Source organism: Ostrea edulis, chromosome 9 (genome assembly GCF_947568905.1).
Source record: "Ostrea edulis chromosome 9, xbOstEdul1.1, whole genome shotgun sequence".
In the NCBI taxonomy this organism is placed as follows: Eukaryota; Metazoa; Mollusca; class Bivalvia; order Ostreida; family Ostreidae; genus Ostrea; species Ostrea edulis.
This window is the reverse complement of record NC_079172.1, coordinates 23,097,442-23,125,303: the sequence shown is the minus strand read 5'-3', so window position 1 is coordinate 23,125,303 and position 27,862 is coordinate 23,097,442. Positions and strand designations below refer to the sequence as shown.

At 35.0% G+C, this 27,862-nt stretch overlaps 1 protein-coding gene and 2 long non-coding RNA genes across 4 annotated transcripts; 2 read left to right on the top strand and 1 right to left on the bottom strand.

The window, feature by feature from the left end:
- Window positions 1–86: 86 nt before the first annotated feature.
- On the bottom strand, window positions 87–27,155 carry LOC125659938 (uncharacterized). Its single transcript, XM_048891746.2, has 4 exons — window positions 27,037–27,155; window positions 7,508–7,687; window positions 2,640–2,906; window positions 87–255 (listed from the first exon to the last, which is right to left on the bottom strand). The coding sequence occupies exons 2-4, from the start codon at window positions 7,635–7,637 to the stop codon at window positions 104–106; spliced, it is 549 nt and encodes a 182-aa protein (XP_048747703.2). The 5' UTR covers window positions 7,638–7,687; window positions 27,037–27,155; the 3' UTR covers window positions 87–103.
- On the top strand, window positions 3,763–5,473 carry LOC125655545 (uncharacterized). 2 transcript variants are annotated; one of them, XR_008798498.1, is made up of 4 exons: window positions 3,763–4,068; window positions 4,327–4,444; window positions 4,996–5,139; window positions 5,408–5,473. It is a non-coding gene; the product is annotated as an uncharacterized LOC125655545 (long non-coding RNA). The 2 variants fall into 2 exon arrangements; XR_008798499.1 differs by having other exon boundaries at window positions 3,763–4,444.
- On the top strand, window positions 15,662–23,351 carry LOC130050100 (uncharacterized). Its single transcript, XR_008798497.1, has 2 exons — window positions 15,662–16,118; window positions 20,521–23,351. It is a non-coding gene; the product is annotated as an uncharacterized LOC130050100 (long non-coding RNA).
- Window positions 27,156–27,862: the final 707 nt, after the last annotated feature.

Genomic DNA, 27,862 nt, shown 5'->3' with positions numbered 1-27,862 from the left:
AAATATGAAAATCTACCGTGGTTTCTGACCAGTAATACGTATTGCAACTGGTAATCATGATCAATCATCTGAGAAAACAATGAAAACACGATGTGATATAGATTTATTTTGTTATGATTACTGTACCAGTTTTCTCACAAAATTCTTTGCTATCCTTCCACGTACAGCCCGTTATGGCGTTGCACTCGTTCTCAGAGAGAGCCGATGCGCAGTAAATCTCGTCTGGATACACCTCAGTAAACCTTTTCAGAAAGTCTGCAAAACAAGTAATGCACTAGGTCAACACTTTTTCATTTATAGAAATTTGCATAATGGCTTTCTCCTGCCCCATGTGGATGATGGAGGGTGTGTACATCAACATTATTTTTCAATTTGTCTATCTTGATAGTATATTGCCTATTATATTCAAAAATTCTGATGAATAGCATATAGAATTCACGCTCAGTGGAGAATATTAAAGTTAAGTCTCATCAAAGGCACACTAGTAAATATAAACTTTTTTCTTCTAAATTTGTCTATTTTGATAGTAAACTGTACATTTCGGCGGGTGTGACCGGTCAGCAGGGAATGCTTGCTCCTCCTAAGCATCTGATCCCACCTCCAGTATATGTTCAGGGGCCCGTGTTTTCTTTGCCCGCGGGTGTATTCTTTATGGGATTTGTGAGATTGGTCACTGAGGGGGTAGTATTTTTCTATCTTTGGCTTTATTGAGCGACTTATTGACAGAAATCCAGGTGCCTGTGGACTTGGCAGCCGGAGGTGTTTTTCGGTGAAAGGCCCAAGGTGTTCCGGATGACGTGTGTAGGCCTATTTTGGATCAAATAGTTGTCCACACAGTACAATGTCATTGTGACAGCTTTTAAAATCACTTTGTCCTATCAAAATTTTTATTAATGACACACAGAGAAACCTTTTTAAAAACCTATCCTATTTGATATGCGCCAACACACACTCCTTGATCTTGTGGGCAGATTTATTAATAATAACATGATGTACTAGTTAGCAATATACATGTATGTATCATATTTGTAGAAGAATTGAGTATTCCTTGTCAGCTTTTGTTATTGATTAATATGCATAGTCTATTGTTTGGCATCTCTTCTCTTCATTGTTGTAATCATCTCATGTTTGTCTATTTTGGACTCTGAATTAGAAATAAAGTATTCTATTCTATTCTAGAAAAAAAGTTTCAGTCTACTAACATGGTTTAAAAATTCAGACATTCAATTTATTCAAGATATTTAATGAAATTTTGATTTGAAAATGACAACATATAACATTACAGTTTTAACGATCTACGGTACTCATACTGGGCTACTTCTGTATGGATAAACTATTATAAGGTCTTTTATTACAATCCATGAACTTTTCCAGTCTGGCAATTCCTCAGAAGTTTACATGTAATCTAAAATGTTATACGCACCATATTTAATTGTTTTTGAAAGTTTATTAGATCGAAACATGTTATATTACCGGAAGTGACACATGTTATATTACCGGAAGTCTGTCCTTGACACATGCTATATTACTGGAAGTCTGTCCTTGACACATGTTATATTACCGGAAGTCTGGCCTTGACACATGTTATATTACTTGAAGTCTGTCCTTGACACATGTTATATTACCGGAAGTCTATCCATGACACATGTTATGTTACCGGAAGTTTGTCCTTGACAGAGTTGCTTCTAAGTGGTAGGAGTCTAATTACCATACATGTAATATATCGAACTTTTCGGCGAAAATTGCAAGCGATGCAGCTGGTAAAAAAGAAAACCACGATGGCGGCGTGATATACTTTGTGAATATTTTGTTTATAGGAGACAATATTATATATTATAGATATTTAAAAAGTCGAGTGCCTGTGGTTTGTAACCATGCAGACATAAAATTATAACAGTGAACCCTAGAGTAAGTACATTGTATAGTGAACAAACAAACAAAGTGCAATGTTACTGGCTTTGGTGTAAACAGCCAGTGGCGGAGTTAAGCCCCCCCCCCTAAAATTTTCAGATTTTTAAAATTTGCGTCAAAATATTAATTTCACCTTATTAAAAATGACAGAAAATAGTACAAATGACTAAATAGGAGACATATTTCAAGCCCTATAAAATCCCGGAGTTTCCAGGGGCTTCGCCCCCAGGGCACCCACCAGGGATTCGCCCTGGACCCACTGGGGGCCTCAAGGTGTCCCCCAGACCCCCTGCCTCATAAGTGGCACCCCCCCCCCCGTAACCACAATTCCTGGATCCGCCCCTGACAGCAATCGAAAATCACCATATACAGTACTTTACCACAGTGTTACCAAAGAAGTACGTAATCAAGGAGACCAAAACAGAAATTAAAATCTAATTAGATTGTGTAAAGATTTTGTATGGTGATGTTTCGATTTTTTTAAATTCTAAATTCAGTTATAGGTTTATCTTTTCAAGGTTAATCAACTTTGTGAAAACACTTCCAAACTTAGATATATTGAAATGTTGTCGAATAATAAACCACCCTTTCAACTTAAAACTCTGTATTTGTCTTTGTATATCCTAGTTGTATAACATCACACAACAACCCATAGTGTGAGTCAGGAAGGAGGGTGAGAATAAATGGACTTACTTAAGATTTCTCTCTCATATTTGAAAGTGCCTCACCCTCTATGTCGTCATAATCCTTGTTGCATGTCGTAAGATCCGCCTCTGTTTTCTTTAAATCAGTCTGTCTTTGAGCCAATGCTTCTTCACATTCTTTCAAGTCATTTTGACAGTCCTTCCATTCGTCCAGTTTTTCATTCAGGTTGGTAATACATTTACTGAGGTCGCCAAATGTTGATGTTAGATTTTCTTCAGTTTGTTCACAAGTATCCAACTCCGACCTCAGGTTTCCAATTCCTGCTGACAAAAGGACGGTAGTCACGCTGGCTAAACAAATAAAAATAAAATCCGTAATTAATTAATAATTACAGAATTCACATTGAGAATTTAGTATGTATTAATCATATAAGTGTTTTTGTAAGTTCCCAAAATAAACAGTTTTCTCTCGGATATCCTATTGTCGACAAAAAATTTCCGCCGGATAGTCATGGTGCCTTGGAATCCATTCATCCCCTTAGCTCTATTCCCCACAAGTGTTCTGAATTTTTCAGATTAGAAAGCGAAAAATGGAAAAAAAATCGATATTTGTGAAACATTACGCCCTTGATGGAATTGACCTTGATAAATGACTTTAACACCTATGGGTCATATACTAATTATAGCTTTGACCTTTACCTTTCAGTTGAATATGTGTTTTTTCTGTTTTATTGTTCAATAGTTATGGAAAAGGTTTACGTTTCAGACAGACTGACGGGATACACAGGTAAAATTGCAACATATGTTTGGATATTCATATGTTAAACATATGTTAAACATATGATTTTATCATCATATTGCAAACATATGTTTTGAATATATGTTTAACGTATGTTTGAAACATATGTTGAACATACTGCAAACTCCAAACATATGATTAACACAAGGTGAAAAATTTATATGTTTAACATATGATAAACATATGAAATTTTGAACATATGATTAAAGTATGATCAAAAAAGGGGGTTGGGGTATATGTTTTATACAGATTTTTGCTTGTCGGAATACCCCCCCCCCCCAACCTCAAAATCGCTGCATTGGGCTTAGACCCTGTTTTACAAAAGAACTTACAACTAAGACTAAAAATGTCACAGAACAGAGTTTAAAAATCTCGTCACCTTTATAAATTAATCACAAGGTTTTGACACAGTCTGAGCAAACCGGTTTTATACTATAGAGACTCTTTGGACTTTATAGTCGTAGGTTCTATTGTATGACGTGGCCCTAATCTGTAACAAATATACCAAATATGACGTAAAATTATTTTGAATTACGTTTCTCGCTCGCGGAGACAATCTTCTAAAACAGCTTTGTCATTATATCCGTCGACGTAATTTACACGCTTGACACTCGCTGTTTATAAAATCCGTGCAATTAAAGCATCGATGTAACTAAGAAGATTCAGAGCACGTGCGCGTATTGGCAGACAATCGATGAGAAAGATTTTCCAACAGTAAGTAGAAAAATGAAATTAATGCCAAATATAGGCTTACATTCAAAAGTATATTTTTTGTATATAAAGTCAGGTTATAAGCAGTGTAGGCATACATATCAGAACTAAAGAAGGAGAGAAGAGTAACCACAAACGACGATGTAATTTTTGTAAACGTTTTGTTAATATCAGGAAAGTTTCTATATTCAGCCTAAACATATGTATATTGGGCATAGCTGATTTAGTAGTTACAAGTATACTCTTTATATTGATATTTAGAGCAATTAATAATCGCAACAACTAACGGGGAAGCTGGTCGTGGTCGTGAAGATACAGCTGTTTACCCGAAACATCACTAGAACCTCAGGACAAAGTCGTGGAAAATTCTCAACAATGTGTAAGTTCAGTTCATATAAAATTCTCATTTATTGTTGAAAAAAGTCCACAGGAACAATTACTAGATCAAGATATTAGACATATTTTAGACCCCCCCCCCCCTCCCCGAACAACACCCTGGTTTAAATGTACGTTTACTACATTAGATAAACAGAATATGTATATATATATACATACTATATTTGAAATGGTGCAATGTTAATGACATTAATCAATGCAACCACACAAAATGCATATTTGTGTCCAACGTCCAGGACCCCCCCCCCCCCCCCCCCCCCCCCCCCCCCCCCCAAGACCTAGTCTGTAGGCTTTTTCCCGTCTTTTAAAAAAAATGTCATGTTTCTTACTTAATTTAAATGCTTTATGGGCCCAGGATTGGTTTTAAGAAATGTTGTAGTGAAATGAAAATCATTATTAAATGTCAAGGTCAAACATTGTGAGAATCAAAATAGAATGATGTGGTGTAAATGTATCTAGATTATTTTATATTTGATTGGGGGAAGGATGCAGGTATTAATTTATGTAAACAAGTATTTTAGTTTCTTCTTTCAGAAATAAGTAGACAGCAAGAAAGTTGATACATAGGGCATTGCAATCAAGCAGCCACTACTACGGGATGTGGATTAAAGTTACTCACAATACAATTGTCCCTACAACAGTTACTGCCAGAAAAAAGAGCATCCGACAATAATGCTGGTAATTTAATTTTTATGTTCACCAAGTACTACCTTTCCTTTCTATTTAGTGAAAAAATATTTCAATAGGTATGGCAATGAATTGAATTTCAATGAATTGATTTTACATGTATATGTAAATTGTCTGGTATTTTGTGCAGGTATACACACACGAATGTATTTATATTTTATGTGATATTTTTGCATGCTTAATATTAATATAATATTATTACGAATAAATGTACAGCTGTGTCTAAAATAAGTATTAATTGTTCCTCCTTTCATTTCAGGTGCAGCGCAAACTGAATAATAACTATGTACTCAGAGACATAAATAAATGCTGATTCCTTCCGACATGAATTGTTTCCTTTTTTTCTGGAGAGGTACTTCGAAATCACATGTATGACCAAAAGATGGTAAACGTTGATGGCATGTATATCAACAACAGGAAAATTATGTAAACAAAATACATATTTATTTATCACGGAGTAATACTAACATTTATCTACTTTATATTATCAACAAATATGCTAAACAAAAATTCGAAAACATACATGCTGTGTGTCCCTTCAAGATTATCGTGTTTCAAAACATGTTGAACATTTGTTTAACATATCCTAAACATGTTAATTATATGTTTAATACATGTTAAACATGTTTAATATATGTTAAACATATGTTGAACATATATTAATCATATGTTTGATATATGTTAAACATATGTTTGATATATGTTAAACATATGTTTAATATAAACTTGATGTTACAATAATAAGAAAAACATGTGAATATCATATGAACAAATTATATGTTTATCATAAAATAATACAAACATATGTTATTCATATGTTTAACACATGTTAATCATATGTTTGAAAACATACGTTGACCTTTAAGTGCTCCTTTTATATGATTAACATATGTTTGAAAACATATGTTAATCATATGTTTAACATATGTTAAACATATGTTGCAATTTTACCAGTGTAGACCAAAACACTATTCAAGGTTCTCGATCTCAAGGGCATAACTTGATCCTCGGGCATAACATCATGTTCATCATCCTTTTCCTATATAATTCAGAATAACCTAAGCTGTTTCTGTTGATATTGCTTTAAAATTTGTCGCATTTTGGGAACAAAATCTATCGTCGTTTACTAAATTCAAGCGATTTATTGAATTGAAAATGCTTCCTATTAACATTATTTAATTATAGTAAAGGTCGTTTTGTTCAAATGTTTTAAATAAATTAAGTGAGTCTAAATGACTTGTACAAGTCTTTTTCTGTAAATAATATCAGCAATTTTATGTATGTACCTACATTTATTTCCAAGTTTAAAGCAATTATAATCTTCAAGTTACGTCCCCTGAATTTTTGCTTCTAGGACAAAAGATCAATCCTCTATACAAACTGGCTCCTAGTGTAACGTTCAACGAACACGTCATTATTTCAAACTTGTGTTCAATATCATTCATCTTTATAATGATATTAGAAGAGAATACCTGACAAAATGATTTGGGTGAGACAAAAAAAAAAAAAAAAAAAAACATCAGCAAAATAAGCTATACTATCGCTTTAGTGTTCAATTGAAATCAAAGTAAGAGACAACTTTCATTAGACATATTGGAATTCATTAAACAAAAATAGTTTTACACATACATCGTTACGGGTTATGATATTACAGTGTATCTGCACATGGAACTTCTACTTCAAGCTGAAATATGTAACAACTGTGGACTGCTCGGATTTTTCCATTTAACAACGCTTTGTAAAGAGAATTCCAGGTAAATGTTTTCTCCTTTCCAAATATGTCCTCATTACTGTTTGTGCATAACATCTAATGTAAAATGGCTTTCTGTAACTGGTTACTGAGAGTGGGATTTTTCTTTATCATTGGCCACGTAGAGTAAATTTGAACTCTGTAACGGTTACCTGTAGTGAAATGGCTCTCTATAACGGATTACCTAGAGTAGAATATCTCTACGGAGAGTTTCTATGAGATTTCTCCCTCTTTCTTTCTTCTTTCCCTTTCTCTTTCCTCCCTCTTCCTACCTCCCTAATTTCCTTTCTCCGTATTCCCACCCTTTTCCAGACCGCACTTTCTCTCTCTTCCCTTCTCTTCAATGTCCGATCCCACAGAAACCCTTCTCTAGTGCCAAATTTCCGGGAAAGACTACATTTGAGTACGTTTTTCCGTGATACATGTAAGTATTATTGATTTGATCTATGGCACTTTTAGAATTGCAGAAAGCTTTCGCCTTTAAGCTAACAAACAGTTATATACACTGTAACTATACATTCAAGCAGACGACTAATCGGAAATTTTCAGTATTGTGTTGCTATTTTTTTCCCCCTGGCACTGTATTCAAAAGAAATATACAGTACCTACCGGATATCCCAGCAACTCCCAGAGTCGCTATCAATGGGATTTCGGAGTCGTAAGTTTGTACGGGAGGCTGAGCGTTAATGATTGTCACAACAAGTAGTAGGCAACCGACGAGAAGAGACTTTTCCTCCATTCCTCTTACTGTGTTTGACAAGGATATTCTCCTCTGCTCAATTGTCAGTTCTAAAATGCAAACACATTAGTTAAATTGTTTTGTTTTTTTTTTTTGTACATTTGTGTAAGACAGGGTCTATATTAATAATTCTAGTCATATGTTTGTATTTTCAGGTCACCTGAGTTTGCCATCGGTCTTCGTCCGTTGTCGTACGACGTGCGTCGTCCGTTAACAATTTTACATTTTTAAATTCATCTTGAAAACTACAATGCCAATCATTACCATTTTTGGTTTGAAACATCTCTAGGATGAGAGAACATGAATTGTAAAATTTATGACAATACCTCCCCGAGAGCCTCATGGGCGAAGTAAAATATGCAACAACAAAAAAGCCAAATTTTCAAAAATCTTCTTCTCTATTCCCACACATGTGCATGGGACAAAAACTAAATGCATGGTTATGATATCCATGAAACCCTCTGCTCAAATTGTGAAATGCATGGGTGAGGGATTCAGGCTCTAGGGCGGGGCCGGTGAAACGACGAAAAGTGACCCCCGTAGAATATTGACGAAATTTCTACGTAGAAAATGACCCTGGGTCAATTTTCTACGACAAGTAAGATCATTTTTCGACCTTAGAAAATCCTTCCAGTCCGGTAATTCTACGACTTCACTCAAGTTGAAAAATGACCCCCATAGAAATCTGACCCCTACTTTTTCACTATATTATATAATAAAACCTTTAGAAACGAGATGTGATACGCGTTAATCCCGGAGTTGGGGAGGGTCGGCGAAGGCCCAGAGATAACTGTGTTTCCTGATTTTTTTACACTTTAAAATGTATGTCGGGGAGGGAGCAAAGTATCTTCCCCCTCCTTAACACCACTTCTTAATACTCGCATCATATACAATGTATGTGGTATGTTTTTTGGCTCGATTTGGGTCACACACACGCAGAGAGAGAGAGAGAGAGAGAGAGAGAGTAATGTCTACAAAGTAGCACAAAAGAAAACACAAGGTTGGTATTTTTGATCTGATACAGAACAGAATCCATTTCATTTCAATTGTTGATATACCCAGTGTGATTGTAGAAATTCATTAGATCACCTTGTTTAATTTCTTTGATTCTATCAACAATTTCAAATTTTGAAAAATTAATTTGCAAACTTTCTCTTGTACTAAAAATTTTTCATCAGGACAAAACGAGCAGACTATTAAGTATTATTGTTTAACAGTACAGCGGAGCAACCCACCCCCATCCCCCACTAAATATATGACCTCAATCTGAATGGGACTTTGATACTGAAATGAAGTCATTCTGGTTATATTATAATAGAGTTACCGTGGTATATAACCACGAATAAAACTGGAAATTTTCTATACGACAAACACGTGTAAATACCGTAAACTGGAATGGTTTGGTGGATTCCAAATTGTATTAAACACGAGTGTTAGAATTAATATGTATACATATCTAAGCAAAATAGTTGAACAGCACATATCCTTTTTTTAGGTTTCGTTTTTTGTTGTTTTTTTTTTTTTTATTATGACTGCAAGTTATATTAATTGCAACACCCCCGATTATTATTCATTAGTATAGCTATAATTTTGGTGGTGAAAGAAACACGAATAATAATTGTCATTTCCATTCACCATGCATTTTTTTTTTTCCAGTTTAAATAAGCGCATTCTAAAAAAAAAGATAATATATCTTTCAATCGTTTTCAGTAAGTTTTCGATGAATAAAAAGTGCATATGTGTTTGTGTATTGATCAACAGCTGTTTTGATTTCCCGACCATGGCATGCACGAGACACTTTTTTCACACGACAACGCAATCTCTACCCAGAGTTATCGTTCCTTACACTCACAAGTGAAAGCAAGGAACGACAACTCTGGGTAGAGATTGACGACAACGAAGATGTCTTGGCTCCGCCTACTACGTTCTGTCAAAACAATTTGCTGAAACTTTCCTTTCGATAATGCACGCTCCATACTTCAGGGTATTTTACTGTAAAGATTGTGGCCGAGTGACTGTAGGACAGAAAGACAGACGAGACTAAAATAATATGTTTCCTATCTTCCACCTCGGAGGCATAAAATTACCAATAATGCACTACGATTGTGATAGAAATACTGGCAATGTGCTCCCCTTCCTTGATCGTTATAGATACATGTATAATCTACATTACCATACACGTATGTACAATAGATTAATATATGCATGTAGTACGTACAAAGTAATTTTCATAGCGATTACTTTGTACATATATATCTACAGATATAATTTATTATATAATTGCTTTATGAAAGCAAATCATTTTTGACCTTTGATATACCTTTGTGTTTCATTTCTTGAACATTATCATAAGTAATCAATTATTGTCATATAGGAGATGGCGTTCTAAGTTTTAAGAACTTGTGCTTAATCCTTTTGTTATAACATCTAGACAATAAAACATGATCAAATCAAATGCCATGCACATATGCATTATGTAAATAAACTTCTTACAAGGAGGATTTTCGAGAGAAAAAAAAGATTTTTATTTCACTTTTATCCTAAAAACCCTTTTATATTTTTAAACTTCGTATCACACAGCAAGAACTCTTCATTTTTGTATAGGGAAGACGTACGTGGCCAGAGGGGAACGAAAAAGATAGGACAAGAGCCATTCCTGGCCCCCCTCTTCAAAAATACTAATATTACATATAGGTTATACCTAATCCTAACAGGAAATAATATTTTTTTCTTGTTATCCCCGTAATTTGGTTGCCTACCAACACATCAAACATAACCATAATTTGAATTTCAGGTCTATTTCAACAATATTTATTCATTAAAAAAAAGGTTCCATATTTTTTAGCCACCACACAATAAAAATTAATTATCTGAAAACTTCAAAAGTGTTCACAAACGTTAACCTTTCTTATAACTACTGAAGAAAATAATAAAAAAAAAAAAAACGTCGGAGACTTTATTTTGATTTTTTTACACATTTTTACCCAGAGTAAAATCAAAGAGGATTACAATTATGGAAACTATACATTTTTTTTTTTATTTGTTTACTTTTCCTTTAATTATATATACGTTTCTCTTTCTGACACCAGCTAAGAAAATTATTATCTTGATTTTTTAAATAATGACAACCGTGGAAACTTTATTTTGTAAAATGTGATAAAACAAATTTAAGAATGCGCGTATTCTTGCTCTAATAGTCATAGAACATCATTATAGCCTTGGGTCATTTTTCTACAATCCTCACGGAGAAAAATGACCCAAAGACCATAATTTCTACAAAAAAGTGGGTAAATTTTCTACGTAGAATATTGACCAGGGGTCAAATTTCTACGTAGAAAAATTACCCCCGGTCAATATTCTACGGGGGTCACTTTTCGTCGTTACACCGGCCATATAGTGAAAAAGTATTGAATCTTAGAAAATCTTCTTCTCTACTCCCATATATATAAATTTGAGAAAAAATAAATGCATGAATATGATGTCAATGAAGCTTTCTACCTGAGTTGTGAAATTCATGGCTCCTGGGTCAGGGGTTCAAGCCCTAGGGCGGGGCCAATAGGGCCATATTGTGAAAATGCATTAAATCTTATAGAAAATCTTTTTCTCTATTGCCATAAATATTTGAGAAAAACTAAATGCATGATTGTGATATCTATGAAGCTACCTATCTGAATTGTTGAAATTCATGACTTCTGGGTCAGGGGTTCAAGCCCTAGGACAGGGCCAATATGGACATATAGTGAAATTAATGCATGTATTAAATAATAGAAAATTGTATTCTCTACTGCCATGGTATATATGTGTGTGTGTGTGTGTGTGTGTGTGTGTGTGTGTGTGTTTGTAAGCCCTGTCAATTGAACCAGTGAATAAGAAGGCACACGTGTAAATCAACACGGGGTCGGTCAAAGGAACACGAAAATGGTGGTGTTCAGTTGGATTTTTATAAAAATCAGCATAAAATCATTAAATAGTTCATCTACAATCAAAATCCTGAAGTGTTTACTTAACAGGATTTATGAGATGTGTGTAACAGGTGTGTAAAGATTTAGCACTCGTCCATCTTTTTTCCTTGCGAGCATGGCTTACACACTTTCGAAGTGCGCATGCTCTGTTTTGAATGACGTAATTTGTGATGTCATCATAATGGAGTTTTCCAGGGAAAGAAGTTGGCCCATCTGAGGTAAGTAAACACGGTTGAAAGAAAATTTTGCATATTAACAATGAGTTTTTTATTAGATAGACTGATTAAATGGTGTTTCATACCGATCGTGTTATGTACAAGCGACAGAGTACCCGAGTTACTGAAAATTCCGATGATGAAAGTGATATATCTAGTACGTAAACTGTTTGGGTTTTTTCTAAAATTTAGTCTTTGCAGTTAATGTACTCTGTATACTAAAAATTCATATTGATTTTGGATAGAATTTCACATTTAAAAACAAATAGATATGCACCAAGTCCTTAGGAATCAACCCCACCCCCACCCCTCCACACGGGACTTTTTTTTGGATGATTGGACCGTATCCCCCTTTTCATCTGTCTCCCTACTTTGAAGTTTTTTTTCCCAACGCCATGACATAAATAGATAAATAAATAAAATGCAAAAATAAAAACGAAAGATATATATGTATTCGGATTGGCATGTTCCACTTTGTCCGGGTTGAAATCCCCGAGGATGCAAATGTACATTACGCCGCACTGTTTGCAGTACGTACATGGTACAGGTGTACCGCATAGGTATGTAGCTACTAAGACTATAAACCAAACAGAATATCATATGTAAAACTATTACTCTGAATGCATTTTACTTGTTTACAATGTAGCCTGTCGGGGTGTGGTGCATGTCACACGCGTTGTTTACACGTGCACTTTAGGTGGCAGTGGAGGAAATTCGAACCATGTATGGATTATTGTCTCCTGATAACTTTGGCAGTTAACTTTTGATTTCAATCTACTTTTTAAGAATAATATAACCCTCGCTAATCATTGCCAAGCTGCATTTCGATCTTGGCAGAATGATCTTCAGCTACAATTCAAAATTAAGGGGTGATGTTGTGTACTGAGTTTTTCTTGATTGTTTACATCTGTGACTGTTTATGTGATGTATCAACTGATCAAGCTGTACAGTGTCATGACATATAGTGGCATAGCTTCCATTTATGTACTTGCGCATCATTTTGTCAGAAGAAGAAAATTCTAAAATGATAATTAAGATTTTTAACATGTATATGAATATACATGTATGTGTATGTTTGATTTTAGTATAATACCTGTAGAGAATATTTCAGTAGTATGAAGTGCCACACATTTAGACGCATGCATGTGGTGTTTAAAGGTCTCATCTGAAAGACCAGCAACTTTCTCTTTTGAATGCTAAATATGATGATGGAGCATTCACCTCACTACCTACATTTTCACCCTAAATAAAGTACAAGCATGGCTCGAAACCATGATTTCTTGATCCTGTTACCAGTCTTCACGAAAAACTTTGTAAAGCACAGGCCCTTCGGGCCTCCCAGTATAATAATTGTGCAAGCCCGAACAATATTTTGCAGGCCCAAAATGTTTATTTTCTAATTTGATCTCTTGTTATTTGCTGATTCTACTCTATAGACACATGCACAGTTCTTTTACTGTAGGAAAATACAGGTCAAGATGATCATAGTTAAAGAACAACTGACATTAAAAGGATTATATTATTTTTCAACATATTAATCCAGTATAATGCGAAAGTTTTTGGACCACACAGGACATTCGGTCCAGTGTAATCAATGAACACACCGGACCGAACCAAATTTTGTCAGACCGAAAAACCTAATGTAAAAAAGTGAAACACGTGAAAATGCAAAACCAAGGGAATCTTATTTATTATACTAGTAATACTATTCCAGGAATCCTTCCCGTATAATACTTTAGACAGTCCATGCGGTTTTAATCAATTCATTTACGTATTTGGATGTGTGCTATTTTTTTTACTTATAACAAACTCCGCATCAAGATAGTAAAGCTCAAAACCGAACATTGAGACATCTGACATTCCGGTCCGGTGTAAAAAATGATGCATCGGACCTGAGGCACTGCACATCGGTCAGGTCCGATGTCTTTCGCATAGACTGATTAATCTCGCAGATACATCAGCAGCTCATGTTCAACTCTGTTTTGTATACACCACGTACAAAACATTTTTTAAATGTTAGCCAAGGCCTACCCTTGCAGTGTTCGAAATTGGTTTAAAACTTGGTATAGACCACAGGTCTATGCCAAAATAAGATGACTTAGACCTCATCGAATTGGCATAGACCACAACATTGAAAAAATAATAACACAAATTTAAAACATTTTCATTTACTTCTAATATACTTAGAAAGTGTATTTTCTTTCCATTTCTGTAATATCATCCTTTCCTCATAATGTTTATCAGACGTCGACTGACCATGCAAGGCCCTCTTGGATAACTTTATTGCTTTAAATCTAGAAAATTGGCATAGACAATTTGGTCTATCTCAATTACAGTTGGCATAGACCAGTGCCATTTGACATATACTCGGTCTATGGTTAATTTTGAACACTGCCCTCGGTCCAATGGGGCATGAATTTTCGTTTTTTTCTCCTCGTACGACAGTTTTTTTTGGGTTTTTTTATCGGATGGTTGTGATTGTGAAATACGCTTGGGTGGTTTTGAATTTCCCGGACGAGCCCCCTCCCTATACTTCAGAAAAGGCAGCATGGTTGATAATTTTTCTATGCGAAATTTGACTACTAAGTCATGACATTTAGTCTGAGTCAGTCTCACGCTTTATTTGTAATATATACCGAACATATAAGAAAACATTTACAGGCCCATCGGACTCCAGGGTTTAATATTTTAAGAAGCCCGATCCCGATTTTACTGGCCTCGGGCATCAGGCCACTGGTTAATGTCAAAGACTGTGTTACCACTGAGCTACCATGACCAATTTTTATACGCCCGTCTTAAGACGGGACGTATTATGGTATGGCGTGTCTGTCTGTCCGTCTGTTAGCTTTTTCGTGTCCGACCCGTAACTTAAATACTACAAGGCCTAGAATCATCAAACTTTGTCTGTAGATACATCTTGGGTAGAAGGTGTGTCGCACATTAAAACCAGGTCACTGTGACTTTTCATTAAGAAGATATGGCCATATATGACAAAAACTTGTCCGTCTGTTAGCTTTTTCGTGTCCGACTCGTAACTTAAATACTACAAGGCCTAGAATCATCAAACTTTGTCTGTAGATACATCTTGGGTAGAAGGTGTGTCGCACATTAAAACCAGGTCACTGTGACTTTTCATTAAGAAGATATGGCCATATATGGCAAAAACTTGTCCAGCTCATAACTTGAAAACTATTAGACCTAGAATCACCAAAATTGGTCAACTAATGCATCTTAGGTAGAAGGTGTGTCGCATCCTACTTTAAGGTCACTGTGACATTTAATTAAGGTGATATAAAAAAAAAATGTTTTAATGGGTACTATCTATACTGTTAACAATATGTGACGGGCGTATCATGTGCCATGGCGGTGCACTTTATTTAACATGAATTCATAGCTAAAAAAAAATTATTACTAATTTTTTGGTTAATTCCATAAATATATTATTCCGCTCTCTAGACACAATTCTGGGTTACCCCCCTGCCTTTGGGGGTATAAGCATCTCATTTCTTTCAGAATGGCACAATGTCAGGAGAGCTTTTGTTATTTGTTATACTCTTAATGTTGATGGCATGCATCTATGAACAACAGGATAATTTTTTAGATTATTATTTCTGATATCATATTTGTAAATTGTTTATGAGGGGTTGTTAAAAGTTTGTGGACAAAAGGACGCACTTATTAAAAATTCAGAGTTATCGTAAGTGAAAAATATAGGAGATGTGTAACAAGATTGTATATTTGAAGATTTTAATTTTAATTAATTTTTATAAGTATTGATTTCAGATACATGTATGACATTGCATGCTTGGTGGGGTGGGGGGGGGGGGGGGGTGGGTGGGGTGGGGGGGGGGGGCTACAGTTAGATAATATTCTGGTCAGCACATTCGATAAACTACATGGAATTCATTAAATCACTTCTTTTTCTTTCAGTGGTCTTCAACTTTTAATCTCCAAGAAGGAAATGTAATTAAAAGATGAATAAAGTATCCCTAAGAATACCAGAAGAAAGGCTATGTGTTGAGAAAAACAGCCCTTCCTCAGTACCTCAGAACTAGATGATAGCCCTTAATTGTTACTTTATGCTGAATATGACACAGTATAGAAGATCTGATCATGAAGAAGTAACACCATTGATACACTTGCCAACTGCCAAAATTACTTTCTGATAGTATGACGAGATTAGAAGATATCATGGTGTAGTCATGACACAAACTGCAAATCAAAGAATTAATTGTCTTCCCCAGAGGATGAACAGAGCACGATGGCTTCACATGGATAACATTTCCTTTCGAGTTTTGAAATTAGTAAGTATACAAAATATTTTAGGCCACATAAGGCCAAAAAAAAAGTTTGTTTTAGGTCGCCTCTGATTTTTAAAAAAAGGGTTGGTAGGTAGGTTTATTTTATTTTTTTTTAAATATTTTTTTTTATAAAAATAAATAAGTGCCTTCGAATCAATGAAAATTTTATAGTTAAAGTTGTAATATGATGTGTTTAACAGATAAAAAATGGGTTCAGAGCACAATGTTTAATTGACAAAATACACAGTATGTGATGGAGTTTTAATATTACAATTATAGATGTCTTGGCATTTCGGGTAATAGTTCGTATATCGATGAATTGAAATCGGAAAATTGAAAAAAATTAATAGGGTCGGTGGATATATTTAGGGTCGGGCAGGCGACCTGAAACAAACACATTGTTTATTTTGGCCTAGTCATAAAATTATTTTTTAGATTTTCATCTTTGTTTGGAAATAAAAATGGGCAGGTGGTTGGAGTTTATTTTTATGCCCCCCTTTGAAAAAGAGGGGGCATATTGTTTTGCACCTGTTGGTCGGTCGGTCTGTAGACCATGTGTTGTCCGCTCAATATCTTGAGAACCATTCGCTTGATGATAATGATATTTCATATGTGGGTTAGCAGGGTTTGACATTTACTTTCTTGAGCACTAGACCAGTCGGGCTACTTCAAATAATATTTACTAGACCTGACCTTACATCCACTAGCCCTGACCAACTTTCCAGAGAAAAGAAACCCTGATGGTTTCTCCATATTTAAGTACTTAATTCAAATGACAAACGTTAAGTTTAAACTAAAACGTACTTAATTGTCTCAAAAACATCTTTAGTCTCGTCATTCAATTTGGTGCTTTTATTTTCAAACTTCCCAATCTACTCCTTTTTTTTTCTCTGAACATCCTTCCTTGAGGACGAGAAGTCGAGACATTCCCGCACATGTGTCAACAACGAAAAATAGCTATTTACGATTTAATTTATTCATTTGATACAGGCAACGAAATTAAGGGGAAATACTCGCTAAATGCGAGTTAAAAATTGAATTTGCGAGTAAAAAATCACAAGTGATCGCAACTTTTTGCGAGTGAAAAAACCCCAATCTTTTTCCCGGATTTCCTCGGTTTATTGGCTGTACTTTGAAGTTTACAATAATCTTGTCTTGTGCATAGAAACTCTTTACAGAATGAATATACAAGTATTGAAAAAGTAAACGTGGATCGAATAAATAACTAAGGCCAAGGTCATCTCAGTCGATGGCCTACTTCATACACACTTCGGATGTCTCAGAGACGTCTGATTTAAATAGCAAGCATATTGATCTCGTCCGTGTCTATATAAAACAACACATGACAGTGTGTCACCATTTCACGCGGTGTCCTTCTGTACTCTATAGTCAAACACTTCGAATTCGCGGGGTTTTCTTTTCAACTAGAATTTTTTAAGATGAAATTTCCAAAAGTTTTGAACATATAGTTTAAATTGGCGCAAACAGTCTTCAAGATTTCAATCCACATGATGCTGTTAATAGGTGGTAGATCTCTGGACTGCGAGTACGCCGCACAAGTGTACCATATGACCCGCACCATGTATGTTGTCTGATAATTCATTGAATTTTAAATGAAAGAATTCGCAATCTTATTTTCATTATTGCACTTTAAAGGAGATTTTAAAAGATTTTCCCAAAATGTTGATAAAGAGACATGCTTGTTTTCTTAAATTCATGTAAAACAGTAATCGATTGAAAAATGCTAGTAAAAGCTCAATTTTGCTAGTTGGAAAATAATCCACTAGCTAAAATTTGCTAGTGGTGAAAAAAGTTAATTTCGATCCCTGTGATAGACACTTTCTTATATTCAATTAAAATAAACTGGGGTTTTTTTCAAATGAAAATAAATTCAGTTTATATATATTTATCCGAAATATAACTTTACACCCATTAACAAAGAATAAATGTCGTAAAACATCACTTCCGACAGCGACTATGTATTCGAACTAAAAATAGAGATTTTGTCATCACGCGGTTCAAAATTGCTCGCAAACTCTTTACAGTTATTTTTTAAAGTTAAAAATAAGATATCTTATGGTTTAAAATAAAGTTTCTTGTTTATTTTTTCAACATGACCAGTCGGACTAGTAAATCGACATTTTACCCGACCGGACCTATTATTTAGTAGACTCGGTCGGTCGGACGTGCCTTAGTGTCAAACCCTGGTTAGTTATGAGTAGAAGAGGATCCTTATTGTTTTTCAGGTCAAAAGGTCAAAGGTCAAGGGTCAATCTACTCTGGACATAGGAATATAATGTCCGCTCAATATCTTGAGAACCCTTTGCTTGAAAGACATCAAACTTGGCACACTGGTACATCCTAAGGAGTAGATGACCCCTATTGATTTTAAGGTCATATGGTCAAAGGTCAAGGGTCAAACTGGGCATGGGAATATACTGACCATTCAATGTCTAGAGAACCCTTTGCTTGACAGACATCAAACTTGGTACACCAGTACATCTTCAGAAGAAGATGACCCCTATTGATTTTGAGGTCACATGGTCAAAGGTCAAGGGTCAAACTGGACATAGGAATATACTGTCCGTTCAATATCTTGAGAACCCTTTGCTTGACAGACATCAAACTTGTTACACTGGTACATCTTCAGGAGAAGATGACCCTTAATGATTTTGAGGTCACATGAGCAAAGGTCAAGGGTCAAACTGGACATAGGAATATACTGTCCGTTCAATATCTTGAGAACCCTTTGCTTGACAGACATCAAACTTGGTACACTGGTACATCTTCAGAAGAAGATGATCCCTATTGATTTTGAGGTCACATGTTTAAAGATCAAGGGTCAACCTGGACATTGGAATATACTGTCTGCTCAATATCTTCAGAACCCTTTGCTTGACAGACATCAAACTTTAAATAGTACACTGGTGTATATTCAGGAGAAGATGACTCCTATTGATTTTGAGGTCACATGGTCAAAGGTCAAGGGTCAAACTGGACATAGTAATATACTGTCCACTCAATATCTTGATAACCCTTTTACTTGACAGACATCAAACTTAGTACACTGGTACATGTTCAGGAGAGGATGACCCATATTGATTTTGAGGTCAAAAGTCAAAAGTTGAACTGGACATAGTAATATATTGTCTCCTATATTTTAAGAATTATTTGTTTGATTGACACGTACCAAACTTGGTACACTGGTACAGCATAAGGAGTAGATGACCCCTATTGAATTTTAGGTCACATGGTCAATTCACTCTTGACATAGGAAGATATTGTCTGCTCAATATTTTGAATTGATGATAATACTATCAATTAAATGAGGTGTGTGTATAACCGTTTTCAATTTTGCACCATGGGGGGGCATATGTGTTTTACAAACATCTCTTGTTTTTTTTTTTCAGAATATATATTTCACGTTCATTATTCTCACATGTTGCTGTAGAGTGTAGATTACATCATTTTTTTTACATTGTTTTCTTTGGACAGAAAATTTCCATACAGCAATATTATAATTGTTGTTGAGTGATTTTGAAGTACATTTTCATGTAACACTGAAGTTGAACATTCTTTTTCCCTGTTGTCCGTCTGTCTGTAAACTTTCACATTTCTGACTTCTTCTCAAGAACCACTGGGCCAATTTCAACCTAACTTGACAAAAAGCATCCTTGGTGAAGGGCTTTCAAGTTTGTTCAAATAAAGGGCCACACCCCCTTTCAAAGGGAAGATCTAATTACAAAATTGCAAAAATAGGGTGGGGTCATTTAAAAATCTTCTTCTAAAGAACCACTGGGCCAGATGATGTGAAAGTTACATGAAAGCTTCCGGACAAGTGTAGATTGAAGTTTGTTCAAATCATGACCCCCTGGGGTAGAATAGGGCCACACTAGGTGATCAAAGTTTTACATGTACAAATATATAGGGAAAATCTTCACAAGAAGTAGGAAAATAACAAGGCCAGTAAAATACAAATTTACGTAAAGGCTTCCTGAAATAGTGCAGATTCAAGTTTGTCATAATCATGCCTCGCAGGGAAGGTTGGCCGAGGCCACAATAGGAGATCAAAGTTTTACATTCAAATAAGTATAGAGAATTTTCAAGAACCATTAGGCCAGAGCAGTTTACATTTACATGAAAGCTTCCTGACATACAGCTCTGTAGTGCAGATTCAAGTTTGTAAAAATAAAATTTCCAAAAGGTGTCGCTGTGTTTGGTGTAATTTTTGTTCGTTCTGCACAAACTAGCTCATTCAGCTTGACACAGCCTAGGTAATTTACAGCTGATCATTTGATAAACACTTACTTTGTAGAAATAGAAATTATGATTTTTATCTATTTATACATTTATTGCTATTTCTATGAAGACCTTTTACTAATCACTTCTCTAAATATTTTTGCAGATTTGTCAGAATGTTATGCATCGTTATCAACAGAAAAGAACTTCATAGGTAGACCAAAGCTGACATGGGATGAGATCCTAGAACAAGACCTAGAGTTTACAGGATTGGATAGGATCAATCCACTGGGTCGCCAAGTGTGGAAGTACAAACTTCAACCTCGACAGGACAGCCAGGCCTCACCCTTGCAAAAAGATTAATTTGGCCTGGATAGTCAAAATGAGTGATGATGATTGATATCAAGGTCTGACACTGGAAGCTCAGTAAGGGTAGATGCTGGCAATGGAGCTGTTTAGCAATAAAACAAACAAGTTTAACATTAAACATGTTTGTATACTTTTTTGGCTCACCTGAGCCAAAGGCTCAAGTGAGCTTTTCTGATCACCTTTGCCTGTCGTCTGTCTGTTTATAAACTTTTCACATTTTCATTTTCTTCTCCAGAGTGAACCACTGGACCAGTTTCAATCAAACTTGGTATGCATCATCAACAGATAAAGGGTATTCAAGTTTGTTCATATAAAGGGTCATGCACCCTTCAAAAAGGAAATAATCATGGAAATGCAAAAATAGGTTGGGGTCATTTGAAAAACCTTTTCAAGAACCACTGGACCAGGAAAGTTGAATTCACACGAAAGGTTCCTGTTTTGTGCAAATCATGGTCTCTGGGGGTAGGGTGGGGTCACAATAGAGAATCAAAGTTTTACATTCATATATAGTGCATATTCAAGTTTGTAAAAAGCTCACAGGGGTAGGGTGGGGGTCACAATAGGGGATTTAAGTTTTACATGTGAAATATATACAAGGAAAATCTTTTAAAATCTTCTCCTCAAAAACTAGATGCAGAACTGTAGCTCTTTGAAAAGAGAGCTTCAGATGAACCCCTTATAAAAAAAACTTCAATTTATGGCAGAGAAAAAAAGTGCATGTTTAAGTCCCTCTATCACTGCATTCCTGCATCGCTGTCTCATGAATTTAATATTAAATAATTCCCAACATATTTTTCCACTATACTTGTTTCCAAACATACTTTCAAATATTTTCTAAACCCACATATAACCCCAAAACAGCTTCAAGTGATTTCAATTTCTTTGTTGATGTAGCCATGTTAAGTAGCCAGTCAATTTGAACCCCAGTTCATTTCCATACTCATACTCATTTTGAAACATAATGTCTGTGTGAACTAATATCCTCACAAATATTTTTAGTGAAATATTTTGGATGAAATCATCCCAGTTGGGTTAAATACTTATTATTCAAATACTGTAGGTTTGAATATTGAACTAATCTCACAGCTTTCTTAAGTTTGGTCCCCATCCCCACCAGTCTGTTTTTACGCTTAACTATTGAAATGGAGTGTAAGGGATCAGACTAGGCTTTTATAGCATTATCAATTTTCAAAAGCTTTAGAAAAATTATACAATTTTAGGTCACTTGAGTAAACTCAGATGACATATTGCTATTGATCTGCATCTGTTGTAGTCCGTCGACATTAACAATTGAACATTTTTAACTAAATTCTATAACTGAAAGATGAAGATACCGCACAGCGATCAATCTACGATTCAAATAACGGAATTCTTTTCAAATTTAGTATGAAGCACACAAATTTACATTAAACCTTCTTGACATAGTGCATATTCAAGTTTGTTAAAATCATTTCCCCGGGAGTTATGGTGTGGTAACAATAGGGGGTCAAAGTTTTATATGCTAGCTGATATAAAGGAAAATTCTTTAAAGATATCTCTTGAACTATTTAAGCTAGGGCTTTCATATCTTGTATATACAATTTTTATGGCAAAACAAATCTGACCTATTCAGTATGTCCTGAACTACATTGTGTTTAAGGTAGATGTTTCATATATATTATATATTATGAATTTCTTATGATAAAACCTTTCATCTTGTTGAGGAGCCTCTCACCTCTGGTTGGCGCGGGTTTGAATCCTGCTCGCACCGGTAATTGAGAAAGTTTCCCAGTTTACTCTCGGAAGGTCGGTGGTCTCTTCCCAGGTACATTGTATCTGGGTTCTCTCTTCCACCAATAAAAACTGGGCACCACCAGATAACTGAAAAATTGTTGAGTGTGGCGGAAAACAGTTAAAACAATCAATCATATTATGTTATTTGACCTTGTGACCCTGAACTCTGAGTTTGACATACTTTTAAGAAAGTATAACATATTAAGTATATCCAGGACTATTTTAGATAGGGCTTTTATGTTTTGTATATTGATTACTTATGGCAAGGTCTTTCATATCATACCAAGACCTACGACTTTTTACCTTGGTCTTATCCAGAACAGCAATATCATGCTAGTCATATCTTTGTCTTATATGATTTCATTTTAGTAATGTTGTGTTCTTTAGAGCTAGGTTTGGGTCACATTATTCATGAGAATAAAGATTGATAAAATAGCATTTAAAAATCAAAACAGCAGGGCCAAGATGACTCAGGTGAGCGATGTGGCCCATGGGCCTCTTGTTGATTTTGATATTTCTACCTATATCATTTGTATGAGAAATGGAACTCCTTTTTTTCTTTTACAAATACATGTATTATCATATGGATCCATCTTTGTTGATTATTTAATCAAAGGACATATTCAATTCATTCAATGTATTAAATGTAAATTTATGGATATGTCTGTGGTTGAATTACTTATGTATGTATGTATACATTTTTCTCGCACATGCAATTACATATATGATGTATATATATTTACTAATTGTACATGTAATATCCCCTGTTATATAATAAAATATATGACTGAGAATAAAAGACCTGCTGTTTTCATTGCTACCATGAAACATTAAAAGATTAGAATAATTCAAAAATCTTAATGAATTCTATAATATATGAATTTGATATTTGTATATGATTGCCTCACTGGTGTTCAATGTGAACTTTGGTTTATTGTTTCAGTTTGCTCGATCTTTATATCAAATTAAAATTTAAGACAAATAAGGAATCATTTCCGAAATTGGTTAATATGGTACATTGTAGTAAAATAATCAAGAGTTTATTCATATGAGATAGCTAAATTTCACATGAATAACCAGTGACTGATTCTTGATTGTCAACATTTTCACCGAACAGTTCAGAAATTACCATGGTACATGTACATACTATTAGGGGATCATAAAATTCCTTAAAGAGTGACAAATTTTTAAATATCACCTTTTCAAGGAGAAAAATCCTCTTACGTATATGAATACTATGAAGAGATTAAAAGAGAGGTGGCTAGATCACTTGTATGGTGAGATTCATTTGTGGCAAGAACTGGTATGATGTCTTGAGTCAGAAAGCACTGGAATCCACTAGGAATAGTTTTAGACTATGGAGCGCCAAAATAACAAACTCAGATATTTGAAGATATCTTTAATTATTTGAAGATATTATTAATTCATTTCATGCACGCAACATTGCAATCAAAGATCTCTTCAAATAATTAATGATATCTTCATTTGAATTGAATTATTGATATCATTATTTATTCCGCTGAATTGATGCACACAATAATTTAATTGTTGCTCTCCTCAAATGAATTATAATTTAATGATACCAACAATAGAATTAATGCATGCTACAATTCAATTGAAGAGAGCAATAATTCATTAATGCTAACATCACTTAATGTGCGCAATAAATGGATTATTGCTCGCTTCTATTGAATTAATGATATCATTAATTAAATTGGTGCGTGCAATAATTATGTTAGTGAGAGTAATTATCTAATTGAGATATAATCCTTAATTAATTCGACATATCCACAACTGAATGAATGATTTCTTTAATTAAATTGTTGCTCTCTTTTTAAAAACAAAACAACGATGTGCGCATTAATTACTTATGAAATAACCCTGTATATATAATTAAAAAGATCTATTGAATTAAAAGAGATAATCAAGTCATTCATACAGAGCTCTAAATTAATTTTTGCAAGCAATATTTCCACCACATGGATATTATTGGACTTCAATTATTTGAGCTTATGTAAAACATTAAGATTTTAAAAATCATCCTGGTGAATTTGTATTACAAAAGTCATGAGAGGACACGTCCAGTTTTTGAACAAAAACAGAAAGTAATATATTCCCTTGAATTTGGTCATCCCTGTCCTCAGTGTGTTTCAGACGTGTTTAGTGGGAGGGGGGGGGGGGGGGGGTCCAACACGTTTAGCGGATATTTAGTTGTTGGCATGTGGCGGGAGCGAAACCAGGAATTATCCAAGGGGAGGACGTAATGAGTGCCTAAAGCACGAAATCTCTAAACAAAAATATCTAAGATGAAGGAAAATCGTGATTTTTGGGGGTTTTCTATTACAATTTTGTCCTCATATTTCAAAGTGAGATGATAGTCAAAATTGACATAATTTCCATGTACATATCATAAACATGTAGATATTTTTGTAACAGTATATGAAGGAATCTGGAGCAAATCCTGATTCTGAAGTTATATAAACTGGTGTTATACACCGGATTTTCAAACAATTTATGGTGTTTGCAACGTTTGATTAAAGTTTTCTGTAAGGCCACATCTATGTAGTTACATTTACACAGAATGTTCATGAAAATGTTACCTTTTGGAGTGGAATTAAGATATCGCGTAACATTTTTTTTTACAAAGATATCTAATTTTTATCTATATCAAAAGTCAACAAAAAACTTAAAAGTAATACAAAAAATGTATATAATTATTAATACTTGTTTTAGATCTTTTAGGCACTGCATTATGCAGAATTTTGATTTTATTTATCATACTTTTTGGTTGAATTACTACCGAGTCTGGCCCGTACAGCATGTATTGACAAACGAGGGAGTCTATAATCATAGAAGTATATATATATATATATATATATATATATCAGGGAAGTCGTTGTGGCTGAGTGGACTTACGCACTGGTTTGACAATCTTGCTTGGCGGTGGGTGCCGTACGTCGCTGGTTCGACCCCGGGCTGGGGCGAAAATTTTCAGTACCTAGTTGTGATTATTTAGTGCTTTATATATATATTATATATATATATATATATATATATAATGATAATTATTATAAGTTATTATTACAATTAAAGTTATCATTATGGACACTACTACCCCTCCCCCGTCCGGTCGCGGTAGCTCAATGGTAGAGAGTTCGCTTCGTAACCGGGAGGTCGTGAGTTCAAGCACCGTTCATCCGCAAACCCAATTTTAAGACGTTGAAATTGGTAGTGATTGCTCCTTCGCCAAACGCTCGACATTTAGAAGTGAGAATCACGGATCTTTTAGATGTGACCTTATAAACGTAGATCCCTGGTCGTACATGTAGTAGGTGTTCGCACGATATTTCAAAGAACCCTAATTTCAACGAAATGTGTGGATTCCCTGTCTATCCCATCCCAATTTCCATTTATGTAATCGTTTCACACTTTTTTGTAAGTTTTAGAGATTGGCCTTATGTATTTAGCGTGGTGAGAATGATTGTTTGGATGTTTCAAAGTGTTTGATTGCCCGTGTGTATCAGAGTGTTTAACTGGCCGCGTGTTTCAGAGTGTTCAATTGCCTGTGTGTAAAGGAAAGTGTTCAATTGACCGTGTGTAAAGGAAAGTGTTCAATTGACCGTGTGTAAAAGAAAGTGTTCAATCCCCTGTGTGTAAAGGAAAGTGTTCAATTGCCTGTGTGTAAAGGAAAGTGTTCAATTGACCGTGTGTAAAGGAAAGTGTTCAATTGCCTGTGTGTAAAGGAAAGTGTTCAATTGACCGTGTGTAAAGAAAAGTGTTCAATTGCCTGTGTGTAAAGGAAAGTGTTCAATTGACAGTGTGTAAAGGAAAGTGTTCACTTGATAAGCAAAAATTCAAGGAGTGAATAAAACTATATTTCACAAATTTCGACCGCAGCAATGTCTTCTATGTTGTTTTTAGTACCAAATAGTAAATTTTCGTACTAAAATACCAATAACTGTAGAAGTGTTCAGTTGCAGGTGGGGAGTTAAGGTGTTCATTTGACACGCGTTACACGTATGTGTGTGTGTGTGTGTGTGTGTGTGTGTGTGTGTGTGTGTGTGTATAGTGTATATATTTGGGGGGGAAAACACAACTAAATGCATGATTATGATGATGTTCATGAAGCTCTCTACTAAATTGTGAAATCCATGGTCCTTGGATCAGGAATTCGGGCCCTTGGGTAGGGCCAATATGGCCACATAATAAAAATGCATAAAAATTATTTCTTCTTCTCTACTTTCACAGTCATGTGAGATAGATTAAATGCATGATTATGATGTCCGTAATGTTCTCTTTTTAATATGTGAAATCCATGGGTCAGTGGTGGGTTTTTTTCTCGGGGGGAGGGGTGTTTGGTTCACACAATGAGTCATATCTTCAAACGAGCAAGGAGGTACAGACTCTATACGATACTGAATGTTTTCACCGAAGAAAGAAAAGTACATATATATATATGCAAAATACATGTAGTTCTGTATTTCTATAATCATGCTTTTTCATAAAATTTATTAGAATAAGTGGATATAATGGTACTCACATTTTCTCCACTACCCGCCGGGCGAGATTCTGAATTCTGGATGGCAATATTTTTGTTAATTTTCCACAATTCGTGTGTTTCCTTTAAAGGCGGACATTACTGAAATGCGTCTAATTAATTATCTCTTCCGTAATTAATACCCCGAATTATGTGCATAAGTATACATGTACAACATTTAGCTTGCAGCTAATCGAACAGACTTGTACAAACAGAAGCGTGAATTTATGCACAGAAAGAGACAAGGAGGTTGTATAAAGAACATGCTATTACACCCGCCAATTGGAGGCTATGTTTTCCATCTTGTTTGATAATTTGATTTCATTCCCATTTTCACAAAAGGTGGTTTAATTAACTTATGGATGGAAGTGATCAGTGAACGCGAGCAGTAATTGTTGAAGACAAAGAAAGTTTGGACATTAAGGATCTGTGTGGGAACATAATTAATTGTTTAATCGCAGATCACGTGTGTTCACGATATTTTGATACCACGTAGTCTCACCTTAAGGAAGCATATCAATGCCGATATCAAGGAAAGAAAGAATGGAGTAATATCCTTCTTTGGTAAAGAAGACCCACTGTCCAGTTTCTATCCATCCGACATAAATGTCTTTAATGAAAATTTCAAATCATCCGAGCACGCATTCCAGTGTGTTAAAGCCCTACGCTCGGGTGACATTGTTGCCGCAGAAAAAATCAGGGAAGCGCCCACCGCACGGGATACCAAATTCACTGGTAACAAAACAGTACCACCTGATAGTTGGTAAAAACCAGAGAACAAGCCATGGAAGAAATCCTATACAAAAAAGCTGCCCAAGTTGAACTTTTC

Bases quoted from the DNA above. Each gene is read 5' to 3' on its own strand.
- LOC125659938 (XM_048891746.2), bottom strand. From the start codon at position 7,637: ATGGAGGAAAAGTCTCTTCTCGTCGGTTGCCTACTACTTGTTGTGACA. The intron at 2,907-7,507 runs GTAGGTACTGTA...TTATTTGTTTAG, and splicing joins GGGAGTTGCTGGGATATCCG to CCAGCGTGACTACCGTCCTT. The intron at 256-2,639 runs GTGAGGCACTTT...CTTGTTTTGCAG, and splicing joins GGATTATGACGACATAGAGG to ACTTTCTGAAAAGGTTTACT.